Source organism: Rutilus rutilus (assembly GCF_951802725.1).
Source record: "Rutilus rutilus genome assembly, chromosome: 17".
NCBI classification, from domain to species: Eukaryota; Metazoa; Chordata; class Actinopteri; order Cypriniformes; family Leuciscidae; genus Rutilus; species Rutilus rutilus.
Window position 1 is genome coordinate 27087083 of NC_140230.1, and position 21285 is coordinate 27108367.

The following is a 21285-nucleotide window of genomic DNA, read 5'->3' on the forward strand; positions in this document are numbered from 1 at the left end:
CAAAAGAAAATGTGAATAAATACGTTTTTTTTAATAAGTGAAAGAATTTTTACTTAAATTAAAAAAAAAATGTAGAAGATATACCAAACCTCAGAAATATTTATTTTGACCAAAGATGATAAAATGCAGCTGCAAATGCACTAAAGACAGGCCCCAATAGTGTTTCATTACAAAAATAATATATATGTAAAAAATATACACACAAGAAATCTTAGGGAAAAACTGTTGATCTATGTTATATATCATGTGCTTGTGTCTGCTTTAAGTTAAAACTCTAAGCATTTGCTTCCATCAAACTGAAATACAAAGAGTAATTCTGCCCGTGAAACAAATTTCACAAGAAAATAAAAGTGTAAACAAACCTGAAACTAATTTCAACAGATATTATCTAATGTCGACGTTCACATAAGATTGTTATTTTTTACCTATAAAGCACTGCTGAAGACATCATAATACAATTGAAATTCTAAGTGCATAAAAAGCAATAAAAATAAAAGGGAAAAACATGGTCTTGTCCAAATGAATCACTCATTCAATAAATAGTGTAAAGTCCTTCAAAATCTTAATATTCATGGATTTAGACGGAAGAAAACAAATATTTTCATATGTACAGAATAAAAATAAGTTGTGCACAATAATGGTTATGCAAGCCCTTAAAATTCAATTCGTGGAAGGTTAATCATCAGCTGTGTACCTAAAAAATAAAAAATTAAATAAAAAACAGAAAAGATAATGCAAAACTTTTTTATGAGAAGGAAATCTATAAAGCATTTGAGGTCTAGTGCCATAACATTTCTTACGGCATTCATTCATTCACATTTTAAAACCTGACATACACAAATTAAACACAGCTGATGGTATAACTTCACGGAAAGACTGACAGTAAAAGCTGCCAACTGGAGAATTTTACAGGGAAAGACAAAATAGGCACATGGACCACATCATGGAATGCAAGCACAGACATGTTGCATACTTTTTAGAGCACAAAACTTTGAAAAGCAAATCGTGATTTAGTGTATAACAGAACAAAGGAAATTATGGAAGATAAAAAAAAAGTTAAACCATTGCTCATTATTGTACTCTGAATAGAGTAAGTTATCTCTATAAACAGCTAAAAGTGTTATAAAACATGAAAGAGTTTGCTCAAGTAAATACATAGCTACTTCGATTATCATGCCGACGGCAACGACATGCCTCACACTGCAGGAGCAGGTCAATGTTACACAAAGCCATAACATAATAGAGGACTTATCTCTCAATAATGTTTAGTATGGTTTATATGATATACTGTTAACCTTCACTCTCATGTCACTATTTCAGGAATGTTCTGGTCAAGTTAAGCTAAATCGACACAATTTGCAATGTATATGCAATTTCTTTTCTTTTTTTTTAAGAAACAAAAATCATGGTTATAATAAGGCACGACATGAGGCCAGGCAATAAACATTTAACTTTGATGTCATGACAACACGACGATGGTAAACCCAGTAATTTCTGCACAATATGCACTGACCTAAAAAAAAAATCTTCAAAAAGGACCAATTGGACTAAAATAATAGACTTCGCAACTCAATACATTTTACTGAATGAGTAATGCAAATGTTTTAACAAAAAAAAACAGCTATTTTTCTGGTTTATTATATAAATATATTATATTATAGTGTATTATAATATTATATTATAGTGTATTACTATAACCACGACTTGCATTTAAAAAATAAATAAAACTAGAAAAGGATGAGTCAAAATGGTGTGTATTGAACCCAGAACATTCCTTTAAGTACACTATTGTGCATACTAATAGTACAGTATGCACTGGAGTTGCATAATAGGGCTTGATTGAAAAGCATCTTGCACCGCTGTATGTTAAAAGAACACGCCTGATCTTCCTATTCTGCCAATCTGAGCAGCCTAGCATCATTATGGCCATCAAATATAATTCACGCTACGTCTTTGTAGAGGTCTGTAGAGAAACTGAATGCTAAGAGTATAAAAAGGATAAAACAAAAGGTTATGATTTACAATAAATAAATACAACATGCCACTCCAGGTACACAGACTAGAAGAGTGTATGTAATTCCTGAGTGTTTGAGTCTTTGGGTTCACTGCTACGGCGTGCCCTCAGAAGTGGCTGTGATATCTGCCGCCTCTACAAACGTCACTGTTTCTCCTGCTGTTGAATCAAGGGGCTCCTCCTTAATGATGATGGCCCCTTCTGGCAACATGACAACTTCCTCTTCAGCAACCACCTCCTCCTCTTCCTCCTCCTCCTCCTCCTCTTCCTCTTCCTGGAGCACCACTTCCTCTTGGGGCTCTGTGCTGGTGCCATTGGTCTGGCCATTTGCAATGGCTTCTAGTTTAAGCCTGTACTGCTCAGCTTCCTGTTCCTTTCTTAGTAACTGCTGTCGGTACTCCTGGGCTTTTCGGTTTGCCTCTTTTAGTTGCTGTTCCAGTAGTTCCCTACTGTCCTTCTCATCGGACTCCTGCAGAAAACATCAAACAATTAAAGTCCCCATCAGAGTTGGGAATAAAAAAAATCGGATAGTTTCCACATATCGATTCCTGTGTGAGCATTTTAATGATTTTAAACCATTCAAGCCAAAGATGATGCAAATTCAGAATGCGAATACTGAATTGAGTTCTCTTTTGCATCTTCTTGCGCTTGAACTGAGAAATACACACAAAATTATGTCAAAATATCCTCGGAAACACAGTGAGTTATGTCTTAAGTGAACAAACAGTTGAGAAAGAAAACACATGTAACAGTATATTAGATCTGTGCATTCGGTCTTAAAGTGACAGCAGCCTAATAAACCTACTGCCGTCTGTCACTCATTACTGTTAATCAATAAAAAAAAAAATAATAAAAAAAAAAAACCTTTGTTCAGGTGTATTTATTTGTGCTATTGCTAATTTGCTTATTTGTTCTTATTGTATTACTGACTGTTTACTTGTCTCTAATAATGTTTGAATTGTAGATCTGGCTGCTGATGTTTCTTCATGGTATTCAACCTCAACAGAATGTTTTGCAAATAGACAGAATAAAAATGTTCGATATATAAATGTTTGACCCCTATTGGAATCGAAACTGGGAATCAATCAGAATCGGAATCGCTCAAGTTCAAAAGATACCCAACCCTAGCCCCATGAAATCAAAAATCACATTTTTTTCTTTTTTAATGGAATATTGCAATATTTATTATAAATGACTTATCCATGATAATTCCATTCATGCCCTTGTAATCTTTAATCAAAATAACTTCCCCTCCTCTTCTCTTCTCTGATGACGTGTTTGCTGGTGCGAGGGCAGGACAACCTGTCACTCATATGACATCACAGCAACAGCAAACCACAATGATCCAATCAATTCTCAATGGACAAAATCAAGTCCCGCCCTACATTTTTTTTCTTGTTCGAGAAGCAGTTTCACTCAGATATACGTCACAATAGTGAAGAAAAGATTACCACAACTTCCGTTTCATGCCGACTTTAACCCTGATATAAGTTTTGCATTCCAAAAAGTAAGATTTAAATAAGAATCTTTACTGGTCGCACCTTATGTTTGACATCTGTGTGGTTGACGGTTGATTCGAATTTCCGCTTCCGTGTTGGAACTGGTTTGGTGTCCTCTGTTATGATTTCTTCTGAAATCTGGCCCGCTGGCACTGCAACCACTAATATATACAGGCATGTCAGAATATAAATACTGCATCAAAGTCCTAAAAGAACTATAAACTAATGCTGCAGCAATCTACTCACTTTGCTGCCCCTGCATTGTGACAAAGAATTTCTGTCCCAAGTTGCCAGACTGCAGGTTTCCCTGTTGGTCGGTTACTATGGTGATGACTCTCTGGCCATCTTCCCCAACAAGATGCTGGATGGCAGAATCCACTGAATCAGCGGCAATCACACTCTCTGAAGCTCCTGCAGAAATATATAGAAGCAGTTTGTTTGCAAGGGAGAAATACACAATAACATTCTCTAGGTGCATACAGTTCAAATATAGGTTCAAACTTTAAAAGGTTAATTTAATACTGTTGTTATCTATGTTCCCAAATGTCAATATTAATATGAACATTAAACAAGCACAAAATGCAAGAAAAATTGGCTTTAGTGAGTAAATAAAATGCCAGTTGGCTGGTAATTTTCTTATGAACTGCAACAAAATCAGTCATAGACCTCTGCTAAAGAAACATGTCACAACTAACGCATTTACCTCAAGGGAAAATTAATCATCATAAGTTTACAACGTTTTTAATAAAGCTTACCAAGGTTTCATTTATTTGATCGAAACAACAGTAGTACTGTGAACAGTGTTGAGGTGTAATTTTCCTGTAATTGAATTACTTCTGATGTAATTGCATTATACAGTATATAGACTATAGAACAATTCTATATGAAACAATATTGGATTTATCATCAAAATGTAATGTCTAATGTTAAAATGTATGTTTTTAATGTAACCTTCTCGCTTTAAATCCTTTGGTCAGTTCAAAAGCAATTTATGCAATTTTATATTATTTTTAAAAGCAGTTTCATGTCTATTCTTGTATTGTTCAACTGGTCGAGGTTGATATGGGATTTAGAAAGTATTTATTAATAAGTAATGCAATACTTTTTAGACACAGTGATTAGTACAGTAATCTAATTACACTGTTAAAGATGTAATTAGTAGCTAGTATGTAATTACTATTTTTATATTAACAAACCCAACATTGACTGATTTAAAAGAACACTTTTTGTATTTTAACATATTTAAAAATGTAATTTATTCCTTTGATGAATTCCTCATTATAATATGCTGATTTGGTGCATAAGAAACATTTCTTATTATTGTCAATGTTGAAAACAGTTGGGCTGCTTAATATTTTTTCTGGAAACAGTGATACTTTTTGTTTTAGGATTCTTTAATGAATAGAAAGTTCAAATACCTGTTTTAGCCTTAGAATTGGTGAGAACAATATCAGAGAGATTGACCACTCCAGAGGAGGATATGATGAACTGAGGAGAACTGGCGGTGGCGGGTGACGTGCTGCTTAGGATAGTCCTCTCTGGATTCATGTTCACTTGGTTCTGCATTCCCTCCTAGAATAACAAACAATATAAGTCAAGTTAAGATACTGCAGCTTGATTTCACCCAAGACCATTGTTAAATACGTACAGCAGCTGGTGACTTTTAGATCTAATAGCACAACACATCATTAAAAAGCAAATTTTCACCTGTAACAAGAGCATCAGCTCAGTGTTTCCTCGGTCCACTGCAATGTTAAAAGGCGTCTTGTCAAACTTGCTGAGGGCGTGAGTATCAGCGCTGTACTTGACCAACAGCTCCACGACTCCCCTGTGCCCATGTTCTGTAGCCCAGTGCAAGGCTGTCATTTTCAGCATGTCTTTGGCATTGATGTCTGCTCCACTCTGTCCCAGGTAAGAGCAAAATCAGATATAACAACAATAAAAATTCTGAATGTTAAAATTCAAACAATCCAATACTATTCTGAGATCATCTGTTCTTACCTTGACCAATAATTCAACGATGCTCGAGTGGCCCTCAGCCGCAGCCATGTGGAGGGGGGTCCGATCGACTTTAGTGCGGGCATCTCTACTCACGCCGGCACGGAGAAGCACCTCAGCGGTGGAGTAGTGCCCATATTGTGCTGCTAAATGAAGCGGCGAGGTTCCCAGCTAAAACATATTCCCATTGTCATTACTGTTATAGTGAAATGCAGATTATAAATAGCAGACAATAGGTCTGCATTTGTAGTATCCTTTGAGCAGCAAATACAACTCACCCAGTCTGTAGTAAAAGGCGCTCCATTGGCCATAAGTGACCTCACTTCATCATCCTGTCCTTTCCGCGCTGCCTCCAACAAACGCTTTCCCAAATCCACAAGCGACATCTAATGATGCAAATATTGATACTGAAAAGTTGCTTTATATCTGGACAACCACCTGTGGTTTACAGTCATGGGGTGTTTAACCAGATGTAGTGTTTCAAAAAATGTTTTCAAAAAGATGTTAATGAAACGGTTTTCCATATATATATACAAACTGTGTGCTGCTGAATAACACTGTGGTTATATTAATCGTAAGACTTTATTCCACAGGGATTTCCACAGTGCCTGGAAGCGGGTGTGTACATTAATGTAAGACATAATTCATCATCAATGACAGGACGGGAAATAGTCATCATTTTATAATATGGCAAGTTCCGGGGGAAGTTGATTTCATGCTGGACACTTTTGTTTACAATACCCGTGTGTGGCTCGATGGACATTTTCACACACTTTAAAAAGTCAGGTTAACCGTCAATTATATAGTGTTATTGTTTACAACACAAAAAGTTAGATTTCTATCAAAACAAGTCCAACAATGACTATTGGTTGTCTTCAACGTGATTTAATATACGGTCTATTTTCCGAGATATTAAACTAAGAAACTGTTTTTGTGCGCACGCTGATAATCTGACAAGTAAAGAACAAATTATTGAAAGTGCACATTTATCCTCTTCAACAAGTTGAGTAAGTTAAGTTTACGCTTAAAAGTTTTTAAGTTAGAAAATAGCTGTCCGTATTGACAGGAGATCGTCTGCAGTTACTATATCACCAAAACCATGTAAAATATGCAATTAAAATCTCTTTTAATGACAGTTCATCAAACTCCTGCAGGCAGTTTTTAGTAAACAGAATAAAGCAAAACTTCAGCTGCTCACCTCACCGAAATGTTTCCCGAAGACTATCCCTTTATTATAACACGTTAGACACGGTAAAAACCAGGCGTATGCTTCGGTTATTTAATGCGATTTAGTGTTCTATCATACTTTTCGATACTTTTTGAAAACAAAAATAACATAGATTGACTATTTATCATCAAAGATGGCGCACGAACGGTACCGGAAGTAGAAATATTTGATTGGTTCTTCTGTGGTAGTGTTTAAAAGTTGAGACGTCTGTAGCGCACCCTACTGCATAACTTGTAGATATTCGTTACACCAGTAGAAAAATGTATATAATCTATTATCTGTTTTTGGAAGTGAAGAGGTTTATGGAAATTAATTTCCTCCAACTTGTTATTTTACTATTTAAATCTCTCTTTAGGATTGGACTGCTGAGATTGCTATGTTTTTCAATTTAAAAGATTTAAAAGCACTAATTCGGGGCCATGTGCACGTTTGCATTGGAATTGTGTATTAATCATAATGCATTGTCACATTATGAAAATTAATATTTTTTTGCCAATGTAGTATTGATGCAATTTATATTTTTAATCAATATTTTAAATATATGTTTCATTAAAAATACATTATGCTATTGTTTACTCAATGTGACACACTGCATTATGTTTAATACAAAAGTGCACACTGATTTAGAATTGGAAAATTGGGGAATCTCAGCAGTTCTATCCTAAAGACTTTGAGAGATTTAAACGAATTTCACAAATTTCAAATTTCACAAGATAATCGACAAATCAGATGAAAAAAAAATCTATAGATTAAAGAAAGGCATGTTTATGTGTTTCTTAAATTGTATGTTTACATACATCAGATATATTGGAATATACAGGAATATACTTTTGTCCATAGTGGACATTATATTTGAATCAATTTCTCTGAAAACTTACATGTCAGTTTTAAGTCTGGGTGTCCTGTAAAGAGCACATTCAGGGCTTTTCAGAGATACCAAATGTTTGGAGGTTTCACCATTACAACAACTTCTTGGTCTTTAAATATGACTGACATCAAATTTAGCACTCGTATGGAAATATGATTACCATTTAAATCGGACTAATTTTCCATTTATTTGTCATAAATAAACATCTCAAGAAAATGTTACGTGGTTTCTAATCAAAATATGTCTTTCTGTTACAAAACAGGCCATTGATTTGATACATTTCCACTGTAGAGGACACCAGGACTTAAAGCATATTTAACAGCATGTGTACCCACATTTTGCACAAAGAGAAATGTATTTCAATTATATATTTCATAAAATAAAAAAAAATCCTGAAACCTTAAAATTGATTGGTGAATGAAAGAACATTCAGTAAGGAGTCCTGGTGTCCACTATACAGTGGTAGTCCATTACACTAAACTTACACAGCATAACATATGAATAAAAAATAAAAATAAAATAATATATATATATATAATTTTTTTTATTTTTTTTTATTTGTTTCTTATGCTCTAACAATGTAATGACATGAAGAAAAAAAATACTAAATTCAACAACTTTTGTCTTCTGGGTCTATATAGTAGCCCATTGGTGGCGCTGATGGTCTCCGTTTTGAAGTATTTCCTCATATTAATGGGGGAAACTTCAACCACACCTCAGTGATCTGGGAAACACAGAGTCATTTCCACCCTCGGCTCTCCACACAAGAGGCGCTTCACTGGGACTCTCTTTTACATGTAAGAAAGTAAGCATATTTCTTTATATTTTATATCGTATGAGGAAAAATAACTTTTCCCAAGACTCTGTTGAAGTTTTTTAATTCATTTGAGCCGCTACCATGGCCCGGTGTCGAGCTGGATCGTTGTGCCAAACTTTCAGTAACGTTAACAGTTCAATTTGAATAAGAACAGCGCTGGTGTACTCGAGTAAGAAAGACGAGAAAGATAGTCAAATTAACTTTGGTCGGATTACTCTCTGACAACTTAATCATCGAGGTGCTGCGAGTTAAAACTTGTCGGAAAAAAAAAAAAAAACTTTTCTAAACGTTTAGACACTGCGTTAGTGTTTTCCTTAACTTCCACCGGGCTGTTTGTTTTTTTCTGCTTGCGGCTGGTTTGTGACGCTTGTAAACCGTTGTTCCTCGTTTACTGAACTCATTCTAGGTGTGTTTAGTAGCTGTCTGTTTAACAGGTTTGTTGCTCATTGTTACACCGATTTTTCCGTGTATTTCGCTTAGTTGTAACGGTTTTGCACTTTAAAGTGTCAGTGCACAAGAAAGCGGTTGTGTGTCTTCTAGAAAGAAAAAAAAAATAGTGAACTGCCTTCCTAGACAGCATAAAGGGCCCTATGATTGCTGTCTATCTAGACAGCACAGCTCAACGTTTGAGACCGTTACAAAGTTTGGATTTATACTATTGTTTGTTTATTAACTAATTTATTATAAACTACCATGGTACTACTGCCATGTGTTTTTTTTTTTTTTTTTTTTTTTACATCCACCATACCATGCTATTTTTTTTTTAATGAATTGGAGTAACGTTACCATGACATATTCAGTACGCCTACCATGGTATAACCAAATGATACGTTTGGAAATGTCATGATATTACTGCATGATGGGCGGTAGGCTACTGCCATACTACTTTATTTTACGCAAATAGTAGGACCATTATTTGGAGTACTAACATTGCCCAGCCAAAAAAAAAAAAAAAATGCTTATGAGTCTTTTATTGGTCATTATTGCATTGTGATTACTGATTATTATGTTTCTAGAATGTTAAATCTGTTTGGCAACAGTTCTTCTAACCCTAATTGATGGAGAGAGTAGCTTTTCATTTCTTAAACAACCATGTAGGAAGAAAGACATATCATGGCCACATTCCAGGATGACAATGTCAAGATTCATCAGGCTCAAACTGTGAAAGAATGGTTGGGAAGGAGCATGAAGAATCATTTTCACACATGAATTGGCACCTGTGACTCCAGACCTTAAATTCATTGAAAGTCTTTGGGATGTGCTGGAGTAGACTCTACAGAGTGCTTGACTCTTGCATTGTCAATACAAGATCTTGATGCACCTCTTGATTGAAATAACATCACAATATTTATTTCCGTCAAGAGCATACATTTTTGGTCAAGATCTTGTATTTGTTTTACTGGTTTTGTACTGGTTTTATGTGCTTCATTTGTAATCTTTTTTTTGTGTGTGTGTGGTATGCTAAATTTATGGTGTGCTTGTATGATGGATCATGTCTACTTCATTAAAATCGTTTCTTTTTTTTCTTTCATTAAACAGATTTGTTTGCAACATCACTGCCTGGCGTAAACACCACAGTCCTACAGAATCAACTGGAAATTAGGGGCCCAGAATAACTGAGGGAATTAAGGGGTCTTATACTTAAAGCACAGACATCAACAAGGATTCTGTCGGTGATCAGGACAGAGGTTTTTGGACGTGCCACGGCTTATATCGCTGAGTTTTGAGGATTAGATTCTCTCTCTATCTCGTCTCTAAACGGCCTGCAGGGTGGCGAGAGAGAGGGGGGAATCCAACCGGTGCGCGCCGGAGATGAGTGCGTTCTGGCATAAGATCGGCTGCTGCGTGGTAGCCAAACCTCCTCCGGTAAGTGCCTCATTTGGAGAGATTTATAGTTTCTTCCCAGACTTTCATCATAAACCATTCTAATACAATAAAATCTAGTTTTCAAGAATCTGCATGAGTCACAGGTATAGATACCAGGCTCCTCTTGAGATCAACATCTGGACTAATTTCGTCAATTTGGCCTTCCCCGTGGCTCATGCAATTTTTGTGTTCGCTAATCACGCGAAGAATGACTCACGCTGGTCTAGGACAGAAAAGAAACCTTTCAGCTGATGTGAATGTGACCCAGATAGTCTCAGGAGTTTGTCAGGAGTGCAAATGTGTTTTGGAGAGTGAAGCCAGACGTGAAACCTAGATGGACAAAGAATGCTCTGTCATTGGACGGGTGGATGTGTAGAGGTAGCGTCATGGATCCGAACCACTTCGCACGTGAAGGAAGTCTGATAAATGTGCCCATACATGCATTTTTATTATTAGGATTAATGACCAAGAGTTTGTGGTCAGTAAGAGTTTTTAAAGAAATAATACTTTTATTTAGCAATTATGTATTAATTTGATCAAAAGTGACTTTAAAGACTTTTACAAATGTTTCTAGTTTAAATAAATGCTGTTCGACTTTTGAACTTTTTGTTCATTAAAAATGTAAAAGAAAAATGTATCACAGGTTTCCACAAAAATATTAAGCAACACAACTGGTTTCAAAATGTATTAAGAAATGTTTCTTGGGAAGCGAATCAGCATATTAGAATGATTTCTGAAGGATCATGTGACACTGAAGACTGGAGTAATGATGCTGAAAATTCAGCTTTGCCATAACATTCTTTTTATATATATATATATATATATTAAAGTACAAAACAGCTATTTTAAATTGTAGCAATATTTCACAACATTCCTTTTTTAACTCTGTTTTTCTGTTTGATTAAAGTAAATGCTGCCATGGTGAGCTTAAAAGACTTATTTTAAAATATTTTTAAAAAATCTTACCGACCCCAAAATCTTGAACGGTAGTGTATGATGCATCCAATTTATTTTTTGTTAAATTCGTCATGTGTTCTTGTTAAGTTCACCCAAAAATGAAACTTGTTGTCATTCTCTCACCCTAAGTTTAACACAATGTTGATGCTGCTATTTTTCATACAGTGACCACCATCTGTCAGATTCCAAAATGAACAAAAAGCACCTTAAAAGTATTGCATGACTCGCATACTATATTCCAAGTCTTCTAAAGCCATATAGTTTGATGTTACTTTTTATCTAAAAATGTTATTTTCCACTTTAGCTCTAAAATCTCATTCGTGCTTGTGCATATTCAAATGTGGTGGCTCAAAAGATGTGTTGTACCAGGTGTGACCTCAAACGTTATTGATCATGACCTCAAACGTTATTGCTGTGAGCAATGACTGTGTTATCAGTCTGTTTCTCACACAAAATTATCATATGGCTTTAAAAGACTTTGAAAATAGAGCATGAGTTATACAATATGGATCTCTTTTATGGCGCTTTTATGACAGTCCCTGGCTGTCTACTTTCATTTCATTGGAAAAAGAGAAAGTTTGGACATTCTGCTAAACTTCTCCTTTTGTGTTGCTTGAACAAAACAAAGTGAAGAGTTTGGGAAAAGTGAGTAAATGATGACAGTAATTACATTCCTGGAAGTAAAAGAATCATGTTTATTATTTCTAGAATAGCTATGCATTTGATAAATGATTTGGCTCCATTCGATCTTTGTTAGTCAGTTTGTTTTATCTGGATTGGGGTTCTGAGCCAATGATGAGTGACCCAGGTTTACCATGGTCTCCTGTAACAATGACAGGGGGTTCTGAAGGGAAGCTGGCTCCTCCGAGCTGGGAGTGCTCATTCTTTTCCTCCCTCCTTCCTCTTTTTATTTTTAGGTTTTTGTTTGTTCTATTGTTGGGTGGGGGGGTGGGGTTAGACATCAGTGGGCATCTGTAATACAGACCCATGCTACTTCCCAGTGCAAGAGCAATTTTCTTAAACTGATTTGGATAAAATGATTACTTTAAGTGTCTCCTTACATGAGATAAGGACATGTGCTATGGGTCATTGGCTATATACAGATTATGAAAGTAAACACCTTTGAAGGATGTCTGGAGTTACACAAGAGTTTTGCATTCATGGGGTTATAACGTTAGGCTGTTTTCACACTAGATGGTTCGTTCTTTCTTTCGTTCTTTCTTAATACTAATAATTGTATTCTTTCTTATTAAATAATAATTAACAGCAATATGCCTAGTCTAATTAGCACTTTGAGGTAATTTTTTTAATAAAAGGGATATAGTTTAAAAGTAACAATAATAATGCATTTGTTATTGTTATTTCTTAATTTATTATTGTAATTGTTGTTCATAAACTAAAAGGAAATATCTATAACCATGTTTTATTCATAAGTGCTTTCAAGTGCTCGTTGAATTTGTCATGACATGGATTTTTTTATTTTATTTTAATGTTTCTTGAGGTTCACTTATAATGTGCACAAAAGCAAACAAACAAATATGTGGAAAAAGGATTATTTTTAACCCTCATTCTGACGCCGTCTGAAATGATCTGTTTTCAAGGGGCGACTCCTTTAAGATTTGTCAGTAAACTGCCACTGTTATGATTGGCTAACATCATTGCATAGGAAACGGTCTCAACATCCACTCCATTTGCTAATGCACGTGTGTAAGTGAAGTCAATAGTGAAGCGTAAGTGTTTTGAAAACACCCATAAAAAAGCCTTATGAAATCATTTACTTGCAGATTGTGATGCAGCTGCTGTCAGATCCAATACATTTGGCTTCTTCATCTTTCAACTAGAGTAAATTTTGTCAGCTATTTTATTTTGAGTCTTAGTCCTGTGTCAAATGTACTTTTTAGTTTTTTAGAGGCCAATACAGCATTCTGTAATATTATGGGGGTTTTTTGACAAAGATATTTTAGTAAAGTGTTTTTTTTTTTTTTTTTTTTTTTTTTTTCACATTTTAGTCTGGTCTTCTTTCGTCAATGATATTGCATGTTGCACCTTATTGTCATCTCATCATCTTCTCGTCATGGGAAAAAAGCTTGTCGACAAACATTTTTCATCATAGTTTTCATTAACAAAATTAACTCCACTTTAAACAAAAGTTTATTTGCGAGCTCTCCGTTACACTCCCCAGTTTACAAAACAAAATGCTCTGAACAAACATATATTTATCTGATGTGATCTGGGACAGCATTAATATAAAGCATCCATTTGTTCCTGATGCTGGGATCCTTCTTAAGTCTGTACAGAGACGCAAACGAGCTGTTTAAACGGGACGTGTCAAAGTGAACGTTCTTCACTCTTTCATTTGTCCTGTTGTCGACAGACTCCAGTGTGTGAATATGTCTGAAACTGAACGTGCATCTGTGTACTATATCCATTGTAGACAGCGTCAGTGATTATAATGGGTTCTATTTGATTTTGATGCGACGCAAAGCTCACTTCAAATGTAGCCAAATGTCAGCCATTAAGCAACTCAGTGCCAGTGGGCGGAGCATATGATGCGATTATAACTATTCGTCGAAGTCTGGAGGCAGTCAATTGCAAATGTATTTGCCCTTGTAATGTCACAGATCCTGCAGTATCATTACGAGTCTTTACGATTTACGATTACGATCTCATATGTTGAAGGCCATTTTGATTTCTCATGTCATGACCATTTCTTTAATTATTATTTAGAAATGCATATTTATATTATATAATAATAATAATTATGATTTTAATCATCAACATACATTTAAAAATAAATATTTATAGCCCTATTTTTGTCTAAATTGTACTTCAAAGTATTTATTACATTTGTCATAGTGATAATTAGAATATTACTGTTATTTAGAAAGTACTATTTATGTAATGATAAAAATGTTAATGCATTATTATTATTATTATTATTATTATTAATATTATTAACATGCATTGCAAATGTATAAATATGTAATCAAAAGCGACTCACTTCTGTGAGTTAGGATGGTACCAATTGTGAATTGTACCAGAGTTTACATGAACCATACACAGACCACCTTTTCAAACAGACTCTGGTGCGGCTTACTTGTACACTTTTACATCAGTCAAATGAACTGAACACTGACATCAAATGATCTCTGGCCTGTTTTAAAACTATAGTGTGAGTTTTCAGATGAGTCTAGAAGATATATTTGATGCTTGACAATATAAATCCAGTGTCATGTGGTGTTAAACGCGTTTTCTTCACTGTGGGCAGACAAGTAATGGCATGTATGCCAACACCCCTACCATGGCACATGATCTCATCAAATAATTATTCCGGTTGTTGATACAAGGTTTTGTTTTTAGGTTTACTTATATAATCTCTCTGTAACTTTACCACATAGGCGAGATCTGGGAAACAAAGAAAAGAGAAACTGTTGAGTAAACGGTATAACATTTGGGGATTTTTAGGATCTTCAGGATGTATCCAGGAATAGATTCCATAGGGAAAATTTAGTGTAATATCATCCAGGCACTGGTGTGGTCACATGACGGGCTTCATTGAGATCACTCACTACACTTATATTTTGAACACCTGTGGCTTAAGTCGTCTGCCAATCATGCGCTTTGTATCTTTATGCTGGACTTTCTTTAATATAAGCCTTTATGTTCACAGAAGAAGAAACGGAGGAGAATTGACCGTAGCATGATCGGAGAGCCCACAAATTTTGTTCATCTGACACACATAGGCTCTGGTGAAATGGCAGATGGCATGCAGCCGGTAAGACATGTTTTATTGTGTTGGTACAGTGGGACTCACTCATTTTAATGTGTATGACATGGCTATAATAAATGTACAATGACAGAATGAATGCTTCTGCATGGATTCTTTACTAAACCTCTGGGTCATACCGGGATGTCACAGGCAAACAGGGTTGCTGGAGATTTTTGTACAAATACACCCGACACCCACTGTCAAACCTTTTGAAAATCCCTGTGGTTTTTCTTTTGCCCTCTTTCCCTTTCGTTTTTGCCCTCACACCTGCTGGACCTGCCAGTTGTCTGAGCATGTCATGTTTAACTCCTTGACACGGATGTTGGACGTTTCCCAATAAAGTGGTCCTCCTGTGCTGCCAAGACTTTCAGTTTTTATTTAATAATAAAAAATAAAAAAATAAACAAAAATGATGAACATTATTATTATTATTATTAGTGGTAGTTTTTATCAATTATTATCATTACTATTATTACTATTATTATTATTATGTAAAGACGTCATAAATATTAAGACGTCTAAAAAGCATGGGAGCAATTTATTTTATGTTTGTAAAAAAACATGACAAAAATATTTTTATTATAATGCAAAGACAATAAATGTTAATACTTTAAATGTAATGTGATTAGAAGCACTACTCTTTTTGTTACTTTTTTTTTTTTAGGTTGTCAATTATTATTATTTTATTTAACTTTTTTTAAATGTAAAGGCATCGTAAATTTAATGAGCTAGGGGGTAATATATTTGTATTTAGTTTAAGTTTGTAAATATAAATAAAATGATTATTCTGTCTAATAAATCCAATTCACAAAGCATGTGTGGTTGAAAAAAGTAGACATGGTGCACGTGTAAGATGTGAACCTGAAGTGGGACTCGTGTGAGATCTTAGCTTGTGTTCATCATTGGGCTGTTGTGTTGTCAAATAAGAAAGTGATGAGTTACCTAATCCTGCAGTTCACAGAGGGACTGAATGTGAATACCTGGGCAGAATCAAGCAGACTGCAACTTGCTCAGAGGAATGTTGGCGGGCGGCCCGTCAGAGCCAGAAAAGAGCTCTTTAAACGAGGAAATGTTCGTCAAGGTCTTTGCAGTGGTCATTGATTGATTTTTAAGTGCTGATCTTTAGCTTCATGTGTAGTTTACTCCACTCCTCTTAAGAAATGAGCAGTTTATTCAATGGCGGCTTTAATAGTTTTATCAAAGCAAAGACTGGACCTGTTAACAATACTGTGCTGATAGCTGAATCTTTCAGTGATAAGCGGTATTGGTTGATATCAGCCTTTCATAGTCCATGTGATGAACAGGTGATTGACTCGCTGGGTTTTCCCGTGTTTTGTTCTTTTGTGTTGTGCTGGGAACTTGTGTATAGAATGACCCAGTGAAATGGACTTCCTCCTCGTTCTGCTGTAAGATTCAGTGTTCCTGAGACACATGATGTAACAATGGGTGTGACGCTGTGAAGAGCTCTGTGTGTGAAACAGGCTTGTTGTTGCATGAAGGATGTAGGTTTTTCAGCTCCGCCTTTAGAAGTGAGAACTTTTAGTTTATGCAGCATTTATTATGCAACAGTATGCCATATAAACAAAAGCTTCATTTAAAAAGGCGGCACAGGGTCATTAGAATAATAATAATAATTATTAAATATAATTGTTTCAGAAATTAGTGTTTAATGTAGCTGTTTGTGAATGTAAAAAGTCTGCAAAGTTTTAAAGATCAAAGCGCACGACAAATAAAGTTATTGTCTCCTAAAAGAAAGAATAGCTTCTGAACTGCTGAAACAAGTCGTCAACTTTCTCTTACATACCTACGTAACAATGTAACAAATTTGCATAAAGCCAGCCAATGGTCTTCATTGGGTCCTCGCGAACAACATCTTCTTTGACAGACTCAATATGTAGTTGTTGCTGATAGAAGAGTTTGGTTTGTGAAGGATGAAGACTTGCACTGGAATTGGATACAGAGAAACCGAGCACTGAGGAAGCCTCTGGAGCTGAAATTCAGATATGGGCGCTTTGGGCGTTTCATTTATGACACACGCTGTAAGCAGTAGACCAATCACAACAGACTGGGCCGTCTGACCAATCAGAGCAGAGTAGACTCTTGGAAAGGCGGAGTTTAGAAAGACTGAATCTTCGAACGAAATGTTTTTAGACTTTTTGAGAAATGAGGTGATGTACACACAGGCTTATATTATGAAAAAACTTCTTTTTTTTGTGACATTGGATGCATATTGTTGTATCAGACTTAGGAACCTTTAAAACAGCATAATATGGCACTTTAATGTTGGGATCCTTTGTAAGGATTATTTTATTTGACAGAAGAAGGTTTTGCATTCTGAAAGTTACTGTATTTTCCTAGTACATCAGACTCTTTTACCTCAAAACATCAGTGTTAAAAATATTCTGTTGAACTGTCGTTTTTATGATACTGCTAGAAAACGCTTTTATTCAGAAACATGTTTACTTGGAATATTTCCGAATGTTTCACCAGAATGTATTTTAGATTTTCTATCTTATGTCAAGTTGAAATATTTTATGTTTAAATATTTAAAATTTTATGGATTATGATATTGACCTTGTGTTTGCCATGTATATCGGCTCAATGCTAACATGGCGTTAAAAAATAAACCTCAAAACATCATGAGGAATCAAATGGTCCTTTATGACTACTTTAAGACTTTCAATGAAAAATTACTTTACTACTAATAGAATAGTTGTGTTTGTTAAAGTGAACTTCTGTTTGTGGACTTTTCGTTAATAATTATGCATGTTTTCCATGCCGATAACCTAATTGTGTCACTTCCTCTTGCAGTCTGGCCCGATGCAGCAACAAATGAGATCCAAAGTGCCTCACGCTAATGGACGAAACAGCTTGTTATAGCCTTTTGACCTGTGAGTATGAACACAAACACCTTCCTCTTTCTCTCCATACTTAACTGTTCACTCAATTTTAACCATGGACTCTAATCTGGTCCCCAGGTTTTTTTTTTTGGTTTTACCCCAAGCTCCTTAAAGTGTCCTCAGCAGAACCTGTCCAGCTAGCTGCACTGAACCAATAAAGAGGAGATACAGAGCGGATTTTGATCACAAAACAACAGCCTCAGATTGCTGCAGCTACAAACATGGACGCCACCTCTGCAGGTTTTTTATGTTTTTGGATCCTCTGGAATGTTTCACAGGAGACATTTGTTATTAAATTTGGACCGGATTGAATGAGAGCGCCTGACAAAGAGTGTGAATGTGTGACGTGTGCATTTGAGACACTGGCTGTGCTTGCAGTGGCAGAGGAAAGGCTCTTATCGCTTTGACACAGGAGACTATTTGACTGCCTTTCCAAAGTTATAACTGGCATGTTTGTCATAGTCTGTCATTGATAAGAATGTGCGCAAATGTGTGTTTGCTTTTGTTTTGTAATGGGAATATATATGTGCACCTATACCTTTACAGTGTCTCCAGCTGCTTGTCATTAACAGATGCACAAATTGTTGCTGATTAGTGTATGATAAAAAAAAAGCCCTTCTGGTATGTGTATAGTAGATGGATATATAATGAAAATAAGGATTTGTTTCTGCAAGTCTGGTATTGCATTTAAAAAGGCCAATATGACTGGGTTGTTCCAACCTAACCTTTCTTTTTTGCTGTGGAATTTTTTGTGATTAATCTTCATGCACGACAACATGACATCATGACTGACATGACCTATATTTCCAAGTTTTCTGAAGTTATACATTTGCTTCATGAGATGAACGGACCAAATTGATGTCATTATTCGCTGATAATAGTCACTTCAAGTGAGCTGTTAAAGGATAGTTCACCCAAAAAACAATTTGTCATAATTTACTCACCCTCAAGGTGCACCAAACCTGTGAGTTTCTTTCTTTTGTTGAACACAAAATATATTTAAAAAAATATAGGTAACCAAACAGTTGATGATGGACCCCATTGACTTCTTTTTTTTTTGGAAGTCAATGGTGCCCATCAACTGTTTGGTTACCTATATTCTTCAAAATATCTTCTTTTGTCATACAGGTTTGGTGAGTAAATGATAGAATTAAAATGTTTGGGTAAACTATCCCTTTAACCTGATAATTACTGTTTTCAGAAGTATTGAGTCAATAAATTGGGATCACATGGCTTCAGATGACTTGGAATATAAAGCGACTATTACATTGGGTTTGTGCACCATATTTGTTTTTGGAGGGAAACACCATGAAAATTCTTAAATTCACCACTGTAAAAGAAAAAAAAGCAGCAGCATTTGAGTTTGGAACTTTTTTTTTTTTTAGTGTTAGTAAAAGGCTATTACCTGATTATCTGAGTTGAGACTTTGAATGGCAGATACGTTCAGGCTTCCTGCCAATAGAGAGCCACTGCCCTTTGTTATTTAAACATCACATGTAGTCTCACTTTCACACATCAAGCTCCACCTCGCACAAGCTTGAACACTCTGTTTCCAGTCCTCACACGGCACCATGAATAAATCACTGATTTACACACACTTTGAATACTTTACTCTCGACTTTGTTTTGAATACGGCTCAGTGTAGCACAACGCTGGGCTGAAATGTTAAACGAGACGTGTTTGCTTGTAATTGTGATGTTGTATTTTAAATGCATTGCTTTGCAAGATCCCAGACTGTAATTTACTTTTAGTGTTTGCTGCAATTTGTTTGGAAACGCCATAGTAAAAACTGTGCGTCGCGAAAGCTTTCAGAATGTGCATGCTGCTTTAGAAATCCGATGTTTTGCTGTGATTTTTAGTGTGGAGATGCCTGGGCGCTCTAGAAATGCATTTCATTCTTAGAAAGTGTAGAGAAACATGCAGAGTTTTGCATCTCAGCCAAAGACCTCAACAGCTCCCTTAACTTAATTATGCATGTTGCTTGCAGGCCTTTTTTTGCTTTTTGGTTTTGTTTGTATCGTGTGACCGTTTGAAAGCCGTGATGTTTGTGCAAAGCACTCATTATGCCTTTATTGTCCCTTGATACTTTTCCTTTTGTTGTTCCTTCCTCTTTTATTTTCTTTTTAGTTTAGTTTATTAGTCCAGCTGATTGATTGTGATTAAATGGGAGCAGAGATAGTGTTCTGTTTATATGGTATGGTGTCAATGCATCCTTTTGTTGTGCTTTGATATGTAACAATACAATTGTACAAAGAGCGTTCTGTTTTTTTTAGTTTTTTTTTTAGACACACATAATAATAATAATAATCCTACTGTCTAAAGGGTATTTTAAAAATGCTCTTTGGATAGCTTGAGAGAGGCGGATTAACATTTAAGGAACTGATTTTTATTTTTTACTACTGTAAATAATTGTATCTTTGCTTTCTGTCTGCTTGACTAATAGAAAATCCAATTTTACATTGTGTCACATTTGTTCATTTGCAGCTATACTCTGCTCAGATACTTTCTGTTCTATTAAACCGTACACTTTAAACATGTCCATGGCTGCAAAAAGGAACACATGCTCGCTTGCAGTTAAACGCTCATAACTAACGCAATAAAAATGGATTCTAAAAGGATTTTCTTAATACTACACCGGGTTGTTCCTTGACTTGGTGTTTTCAGCCTTAAATTTATGGGCGGAGAAATCAAAGCTGTGTTTTAACATCTACTGTAACTTTCATTAGTAAAGCAGCCTGTGTGAAAGATTGCGCAAAACGCCTACAAAAATCAAACAATGGACCTTTGGCACAAAGTACAGACCACATTGCATGTTAATTTCCTTTTCTAACAATGGCTTGAAAAACTGTAAAATAGGCTGTGTCGTGGACTGTTTTATTGATGAGATATTTCCCTTGGTAAACATGCCTCGTTCAATGCATTGTCCCATTTTCACCATTATATTGAATTGATAGTATACAAAATTGAAGTAGATACCACAGATTCTTGAGAGATGGGACAAAAAATATATCCTGAGAAGTTCATTCGATACATAAGGTTTCACAGCAGTCATTTAAAAACTGCTTATATTTCATAATCATGATCGCAGCTCTATCACACAAAATGGAAAAAAAAGTTGCGTAATTTTTTATTATTTGGCTATTAAAATATCTATGATTTGTATTGAATAATTTTTTATAATTCCATTTTTTGTGGCAACAATTTTTTATATGTGGTCTAAAAACGATTGAAACCTTTCAATAGTTCATTCATTCATTGAAATGATTTATTTGCTTTGAGTAATCCAAAACATTGGACTTTCTACTATTAACATTATTGACTGGTTTATAACATCTGGCACATAAAGCGTTACAACAGGAATCTTGTTAT

At 35.3% G+C, this 21285-nt stretch overlaps 2 protein-coding genes across 4 annotated transcripts; one reads left to right on the forward strand and one right to left on the reverse strand.

Moving 5' to 3' along the window:
• Nucleotides 1-85: 85 nt before the first annotated feature.
• On the reverse strand, nt 86-6887 carry gabpb2b (GA binding protein transcription factor subunit beta 2b). The gene is made up of 8 exons (XM_084385259.1): nt 6710-6887; nt 5790-5897; nt 5515-5682; nt 5221-5415; nt 4932-5085; nt 3760-3924; nt 3556-3674; nt 86-2483 (listed from the first exon to the last, which is right to left on the reverse strand). Exons 2-8 carry the CDS (start codon nt 5895-5897, stop codon nt 2109-2111), a joined length of 1284 nt encoding a protein of 427 aa, XP_084241385.1. The 5' UTR covers nt 6710-6887; the 3' UTR covers nt 86-2108.
• Nucleotides 6221-21078, forward strand: cdc42se1 (CDC42 small effector 1). 3 transcript variants are annotated; one of them, XM_084385263.1, is made up of 6 exons: nt 6221-6292; nt 8249-8412; nt 9964-10290; nt 14918-15022; nt 17828-17907; nt 17995-21078. In XM_084385263.1, exons 3-5 carry the CDS (start codon nt 10237-10239, stop codon nt 17894-17896), a joined length of 228 nt encoding a protein of 75 aa, XP_084241389.1. In that variant the 5' UTR covers nt 6221-6292; nt 8249-8412; nt 9964-10236; the 3' UTR covers nt 17897-17907; nt 17995-21078. The 3 variants fall into 3 exon arrangements, with proteins under 3 accessions (XP_084241389.1, XP_084241390.1, XP_084241391.1); XM_084385264.1 differs by lacking the exon at nt 6221-6292 and having other exon boundaries at nt 8250-8404; XM_084385265.1 differs by lacking the exon at nt 6221-6292 and having other exon boundaries at nt 8261-8412; nt 17828-17909; nt 17996-21078.
• The last annotated feature ends 207 nt before the right edge of the window (nt 21079-21285 follow it).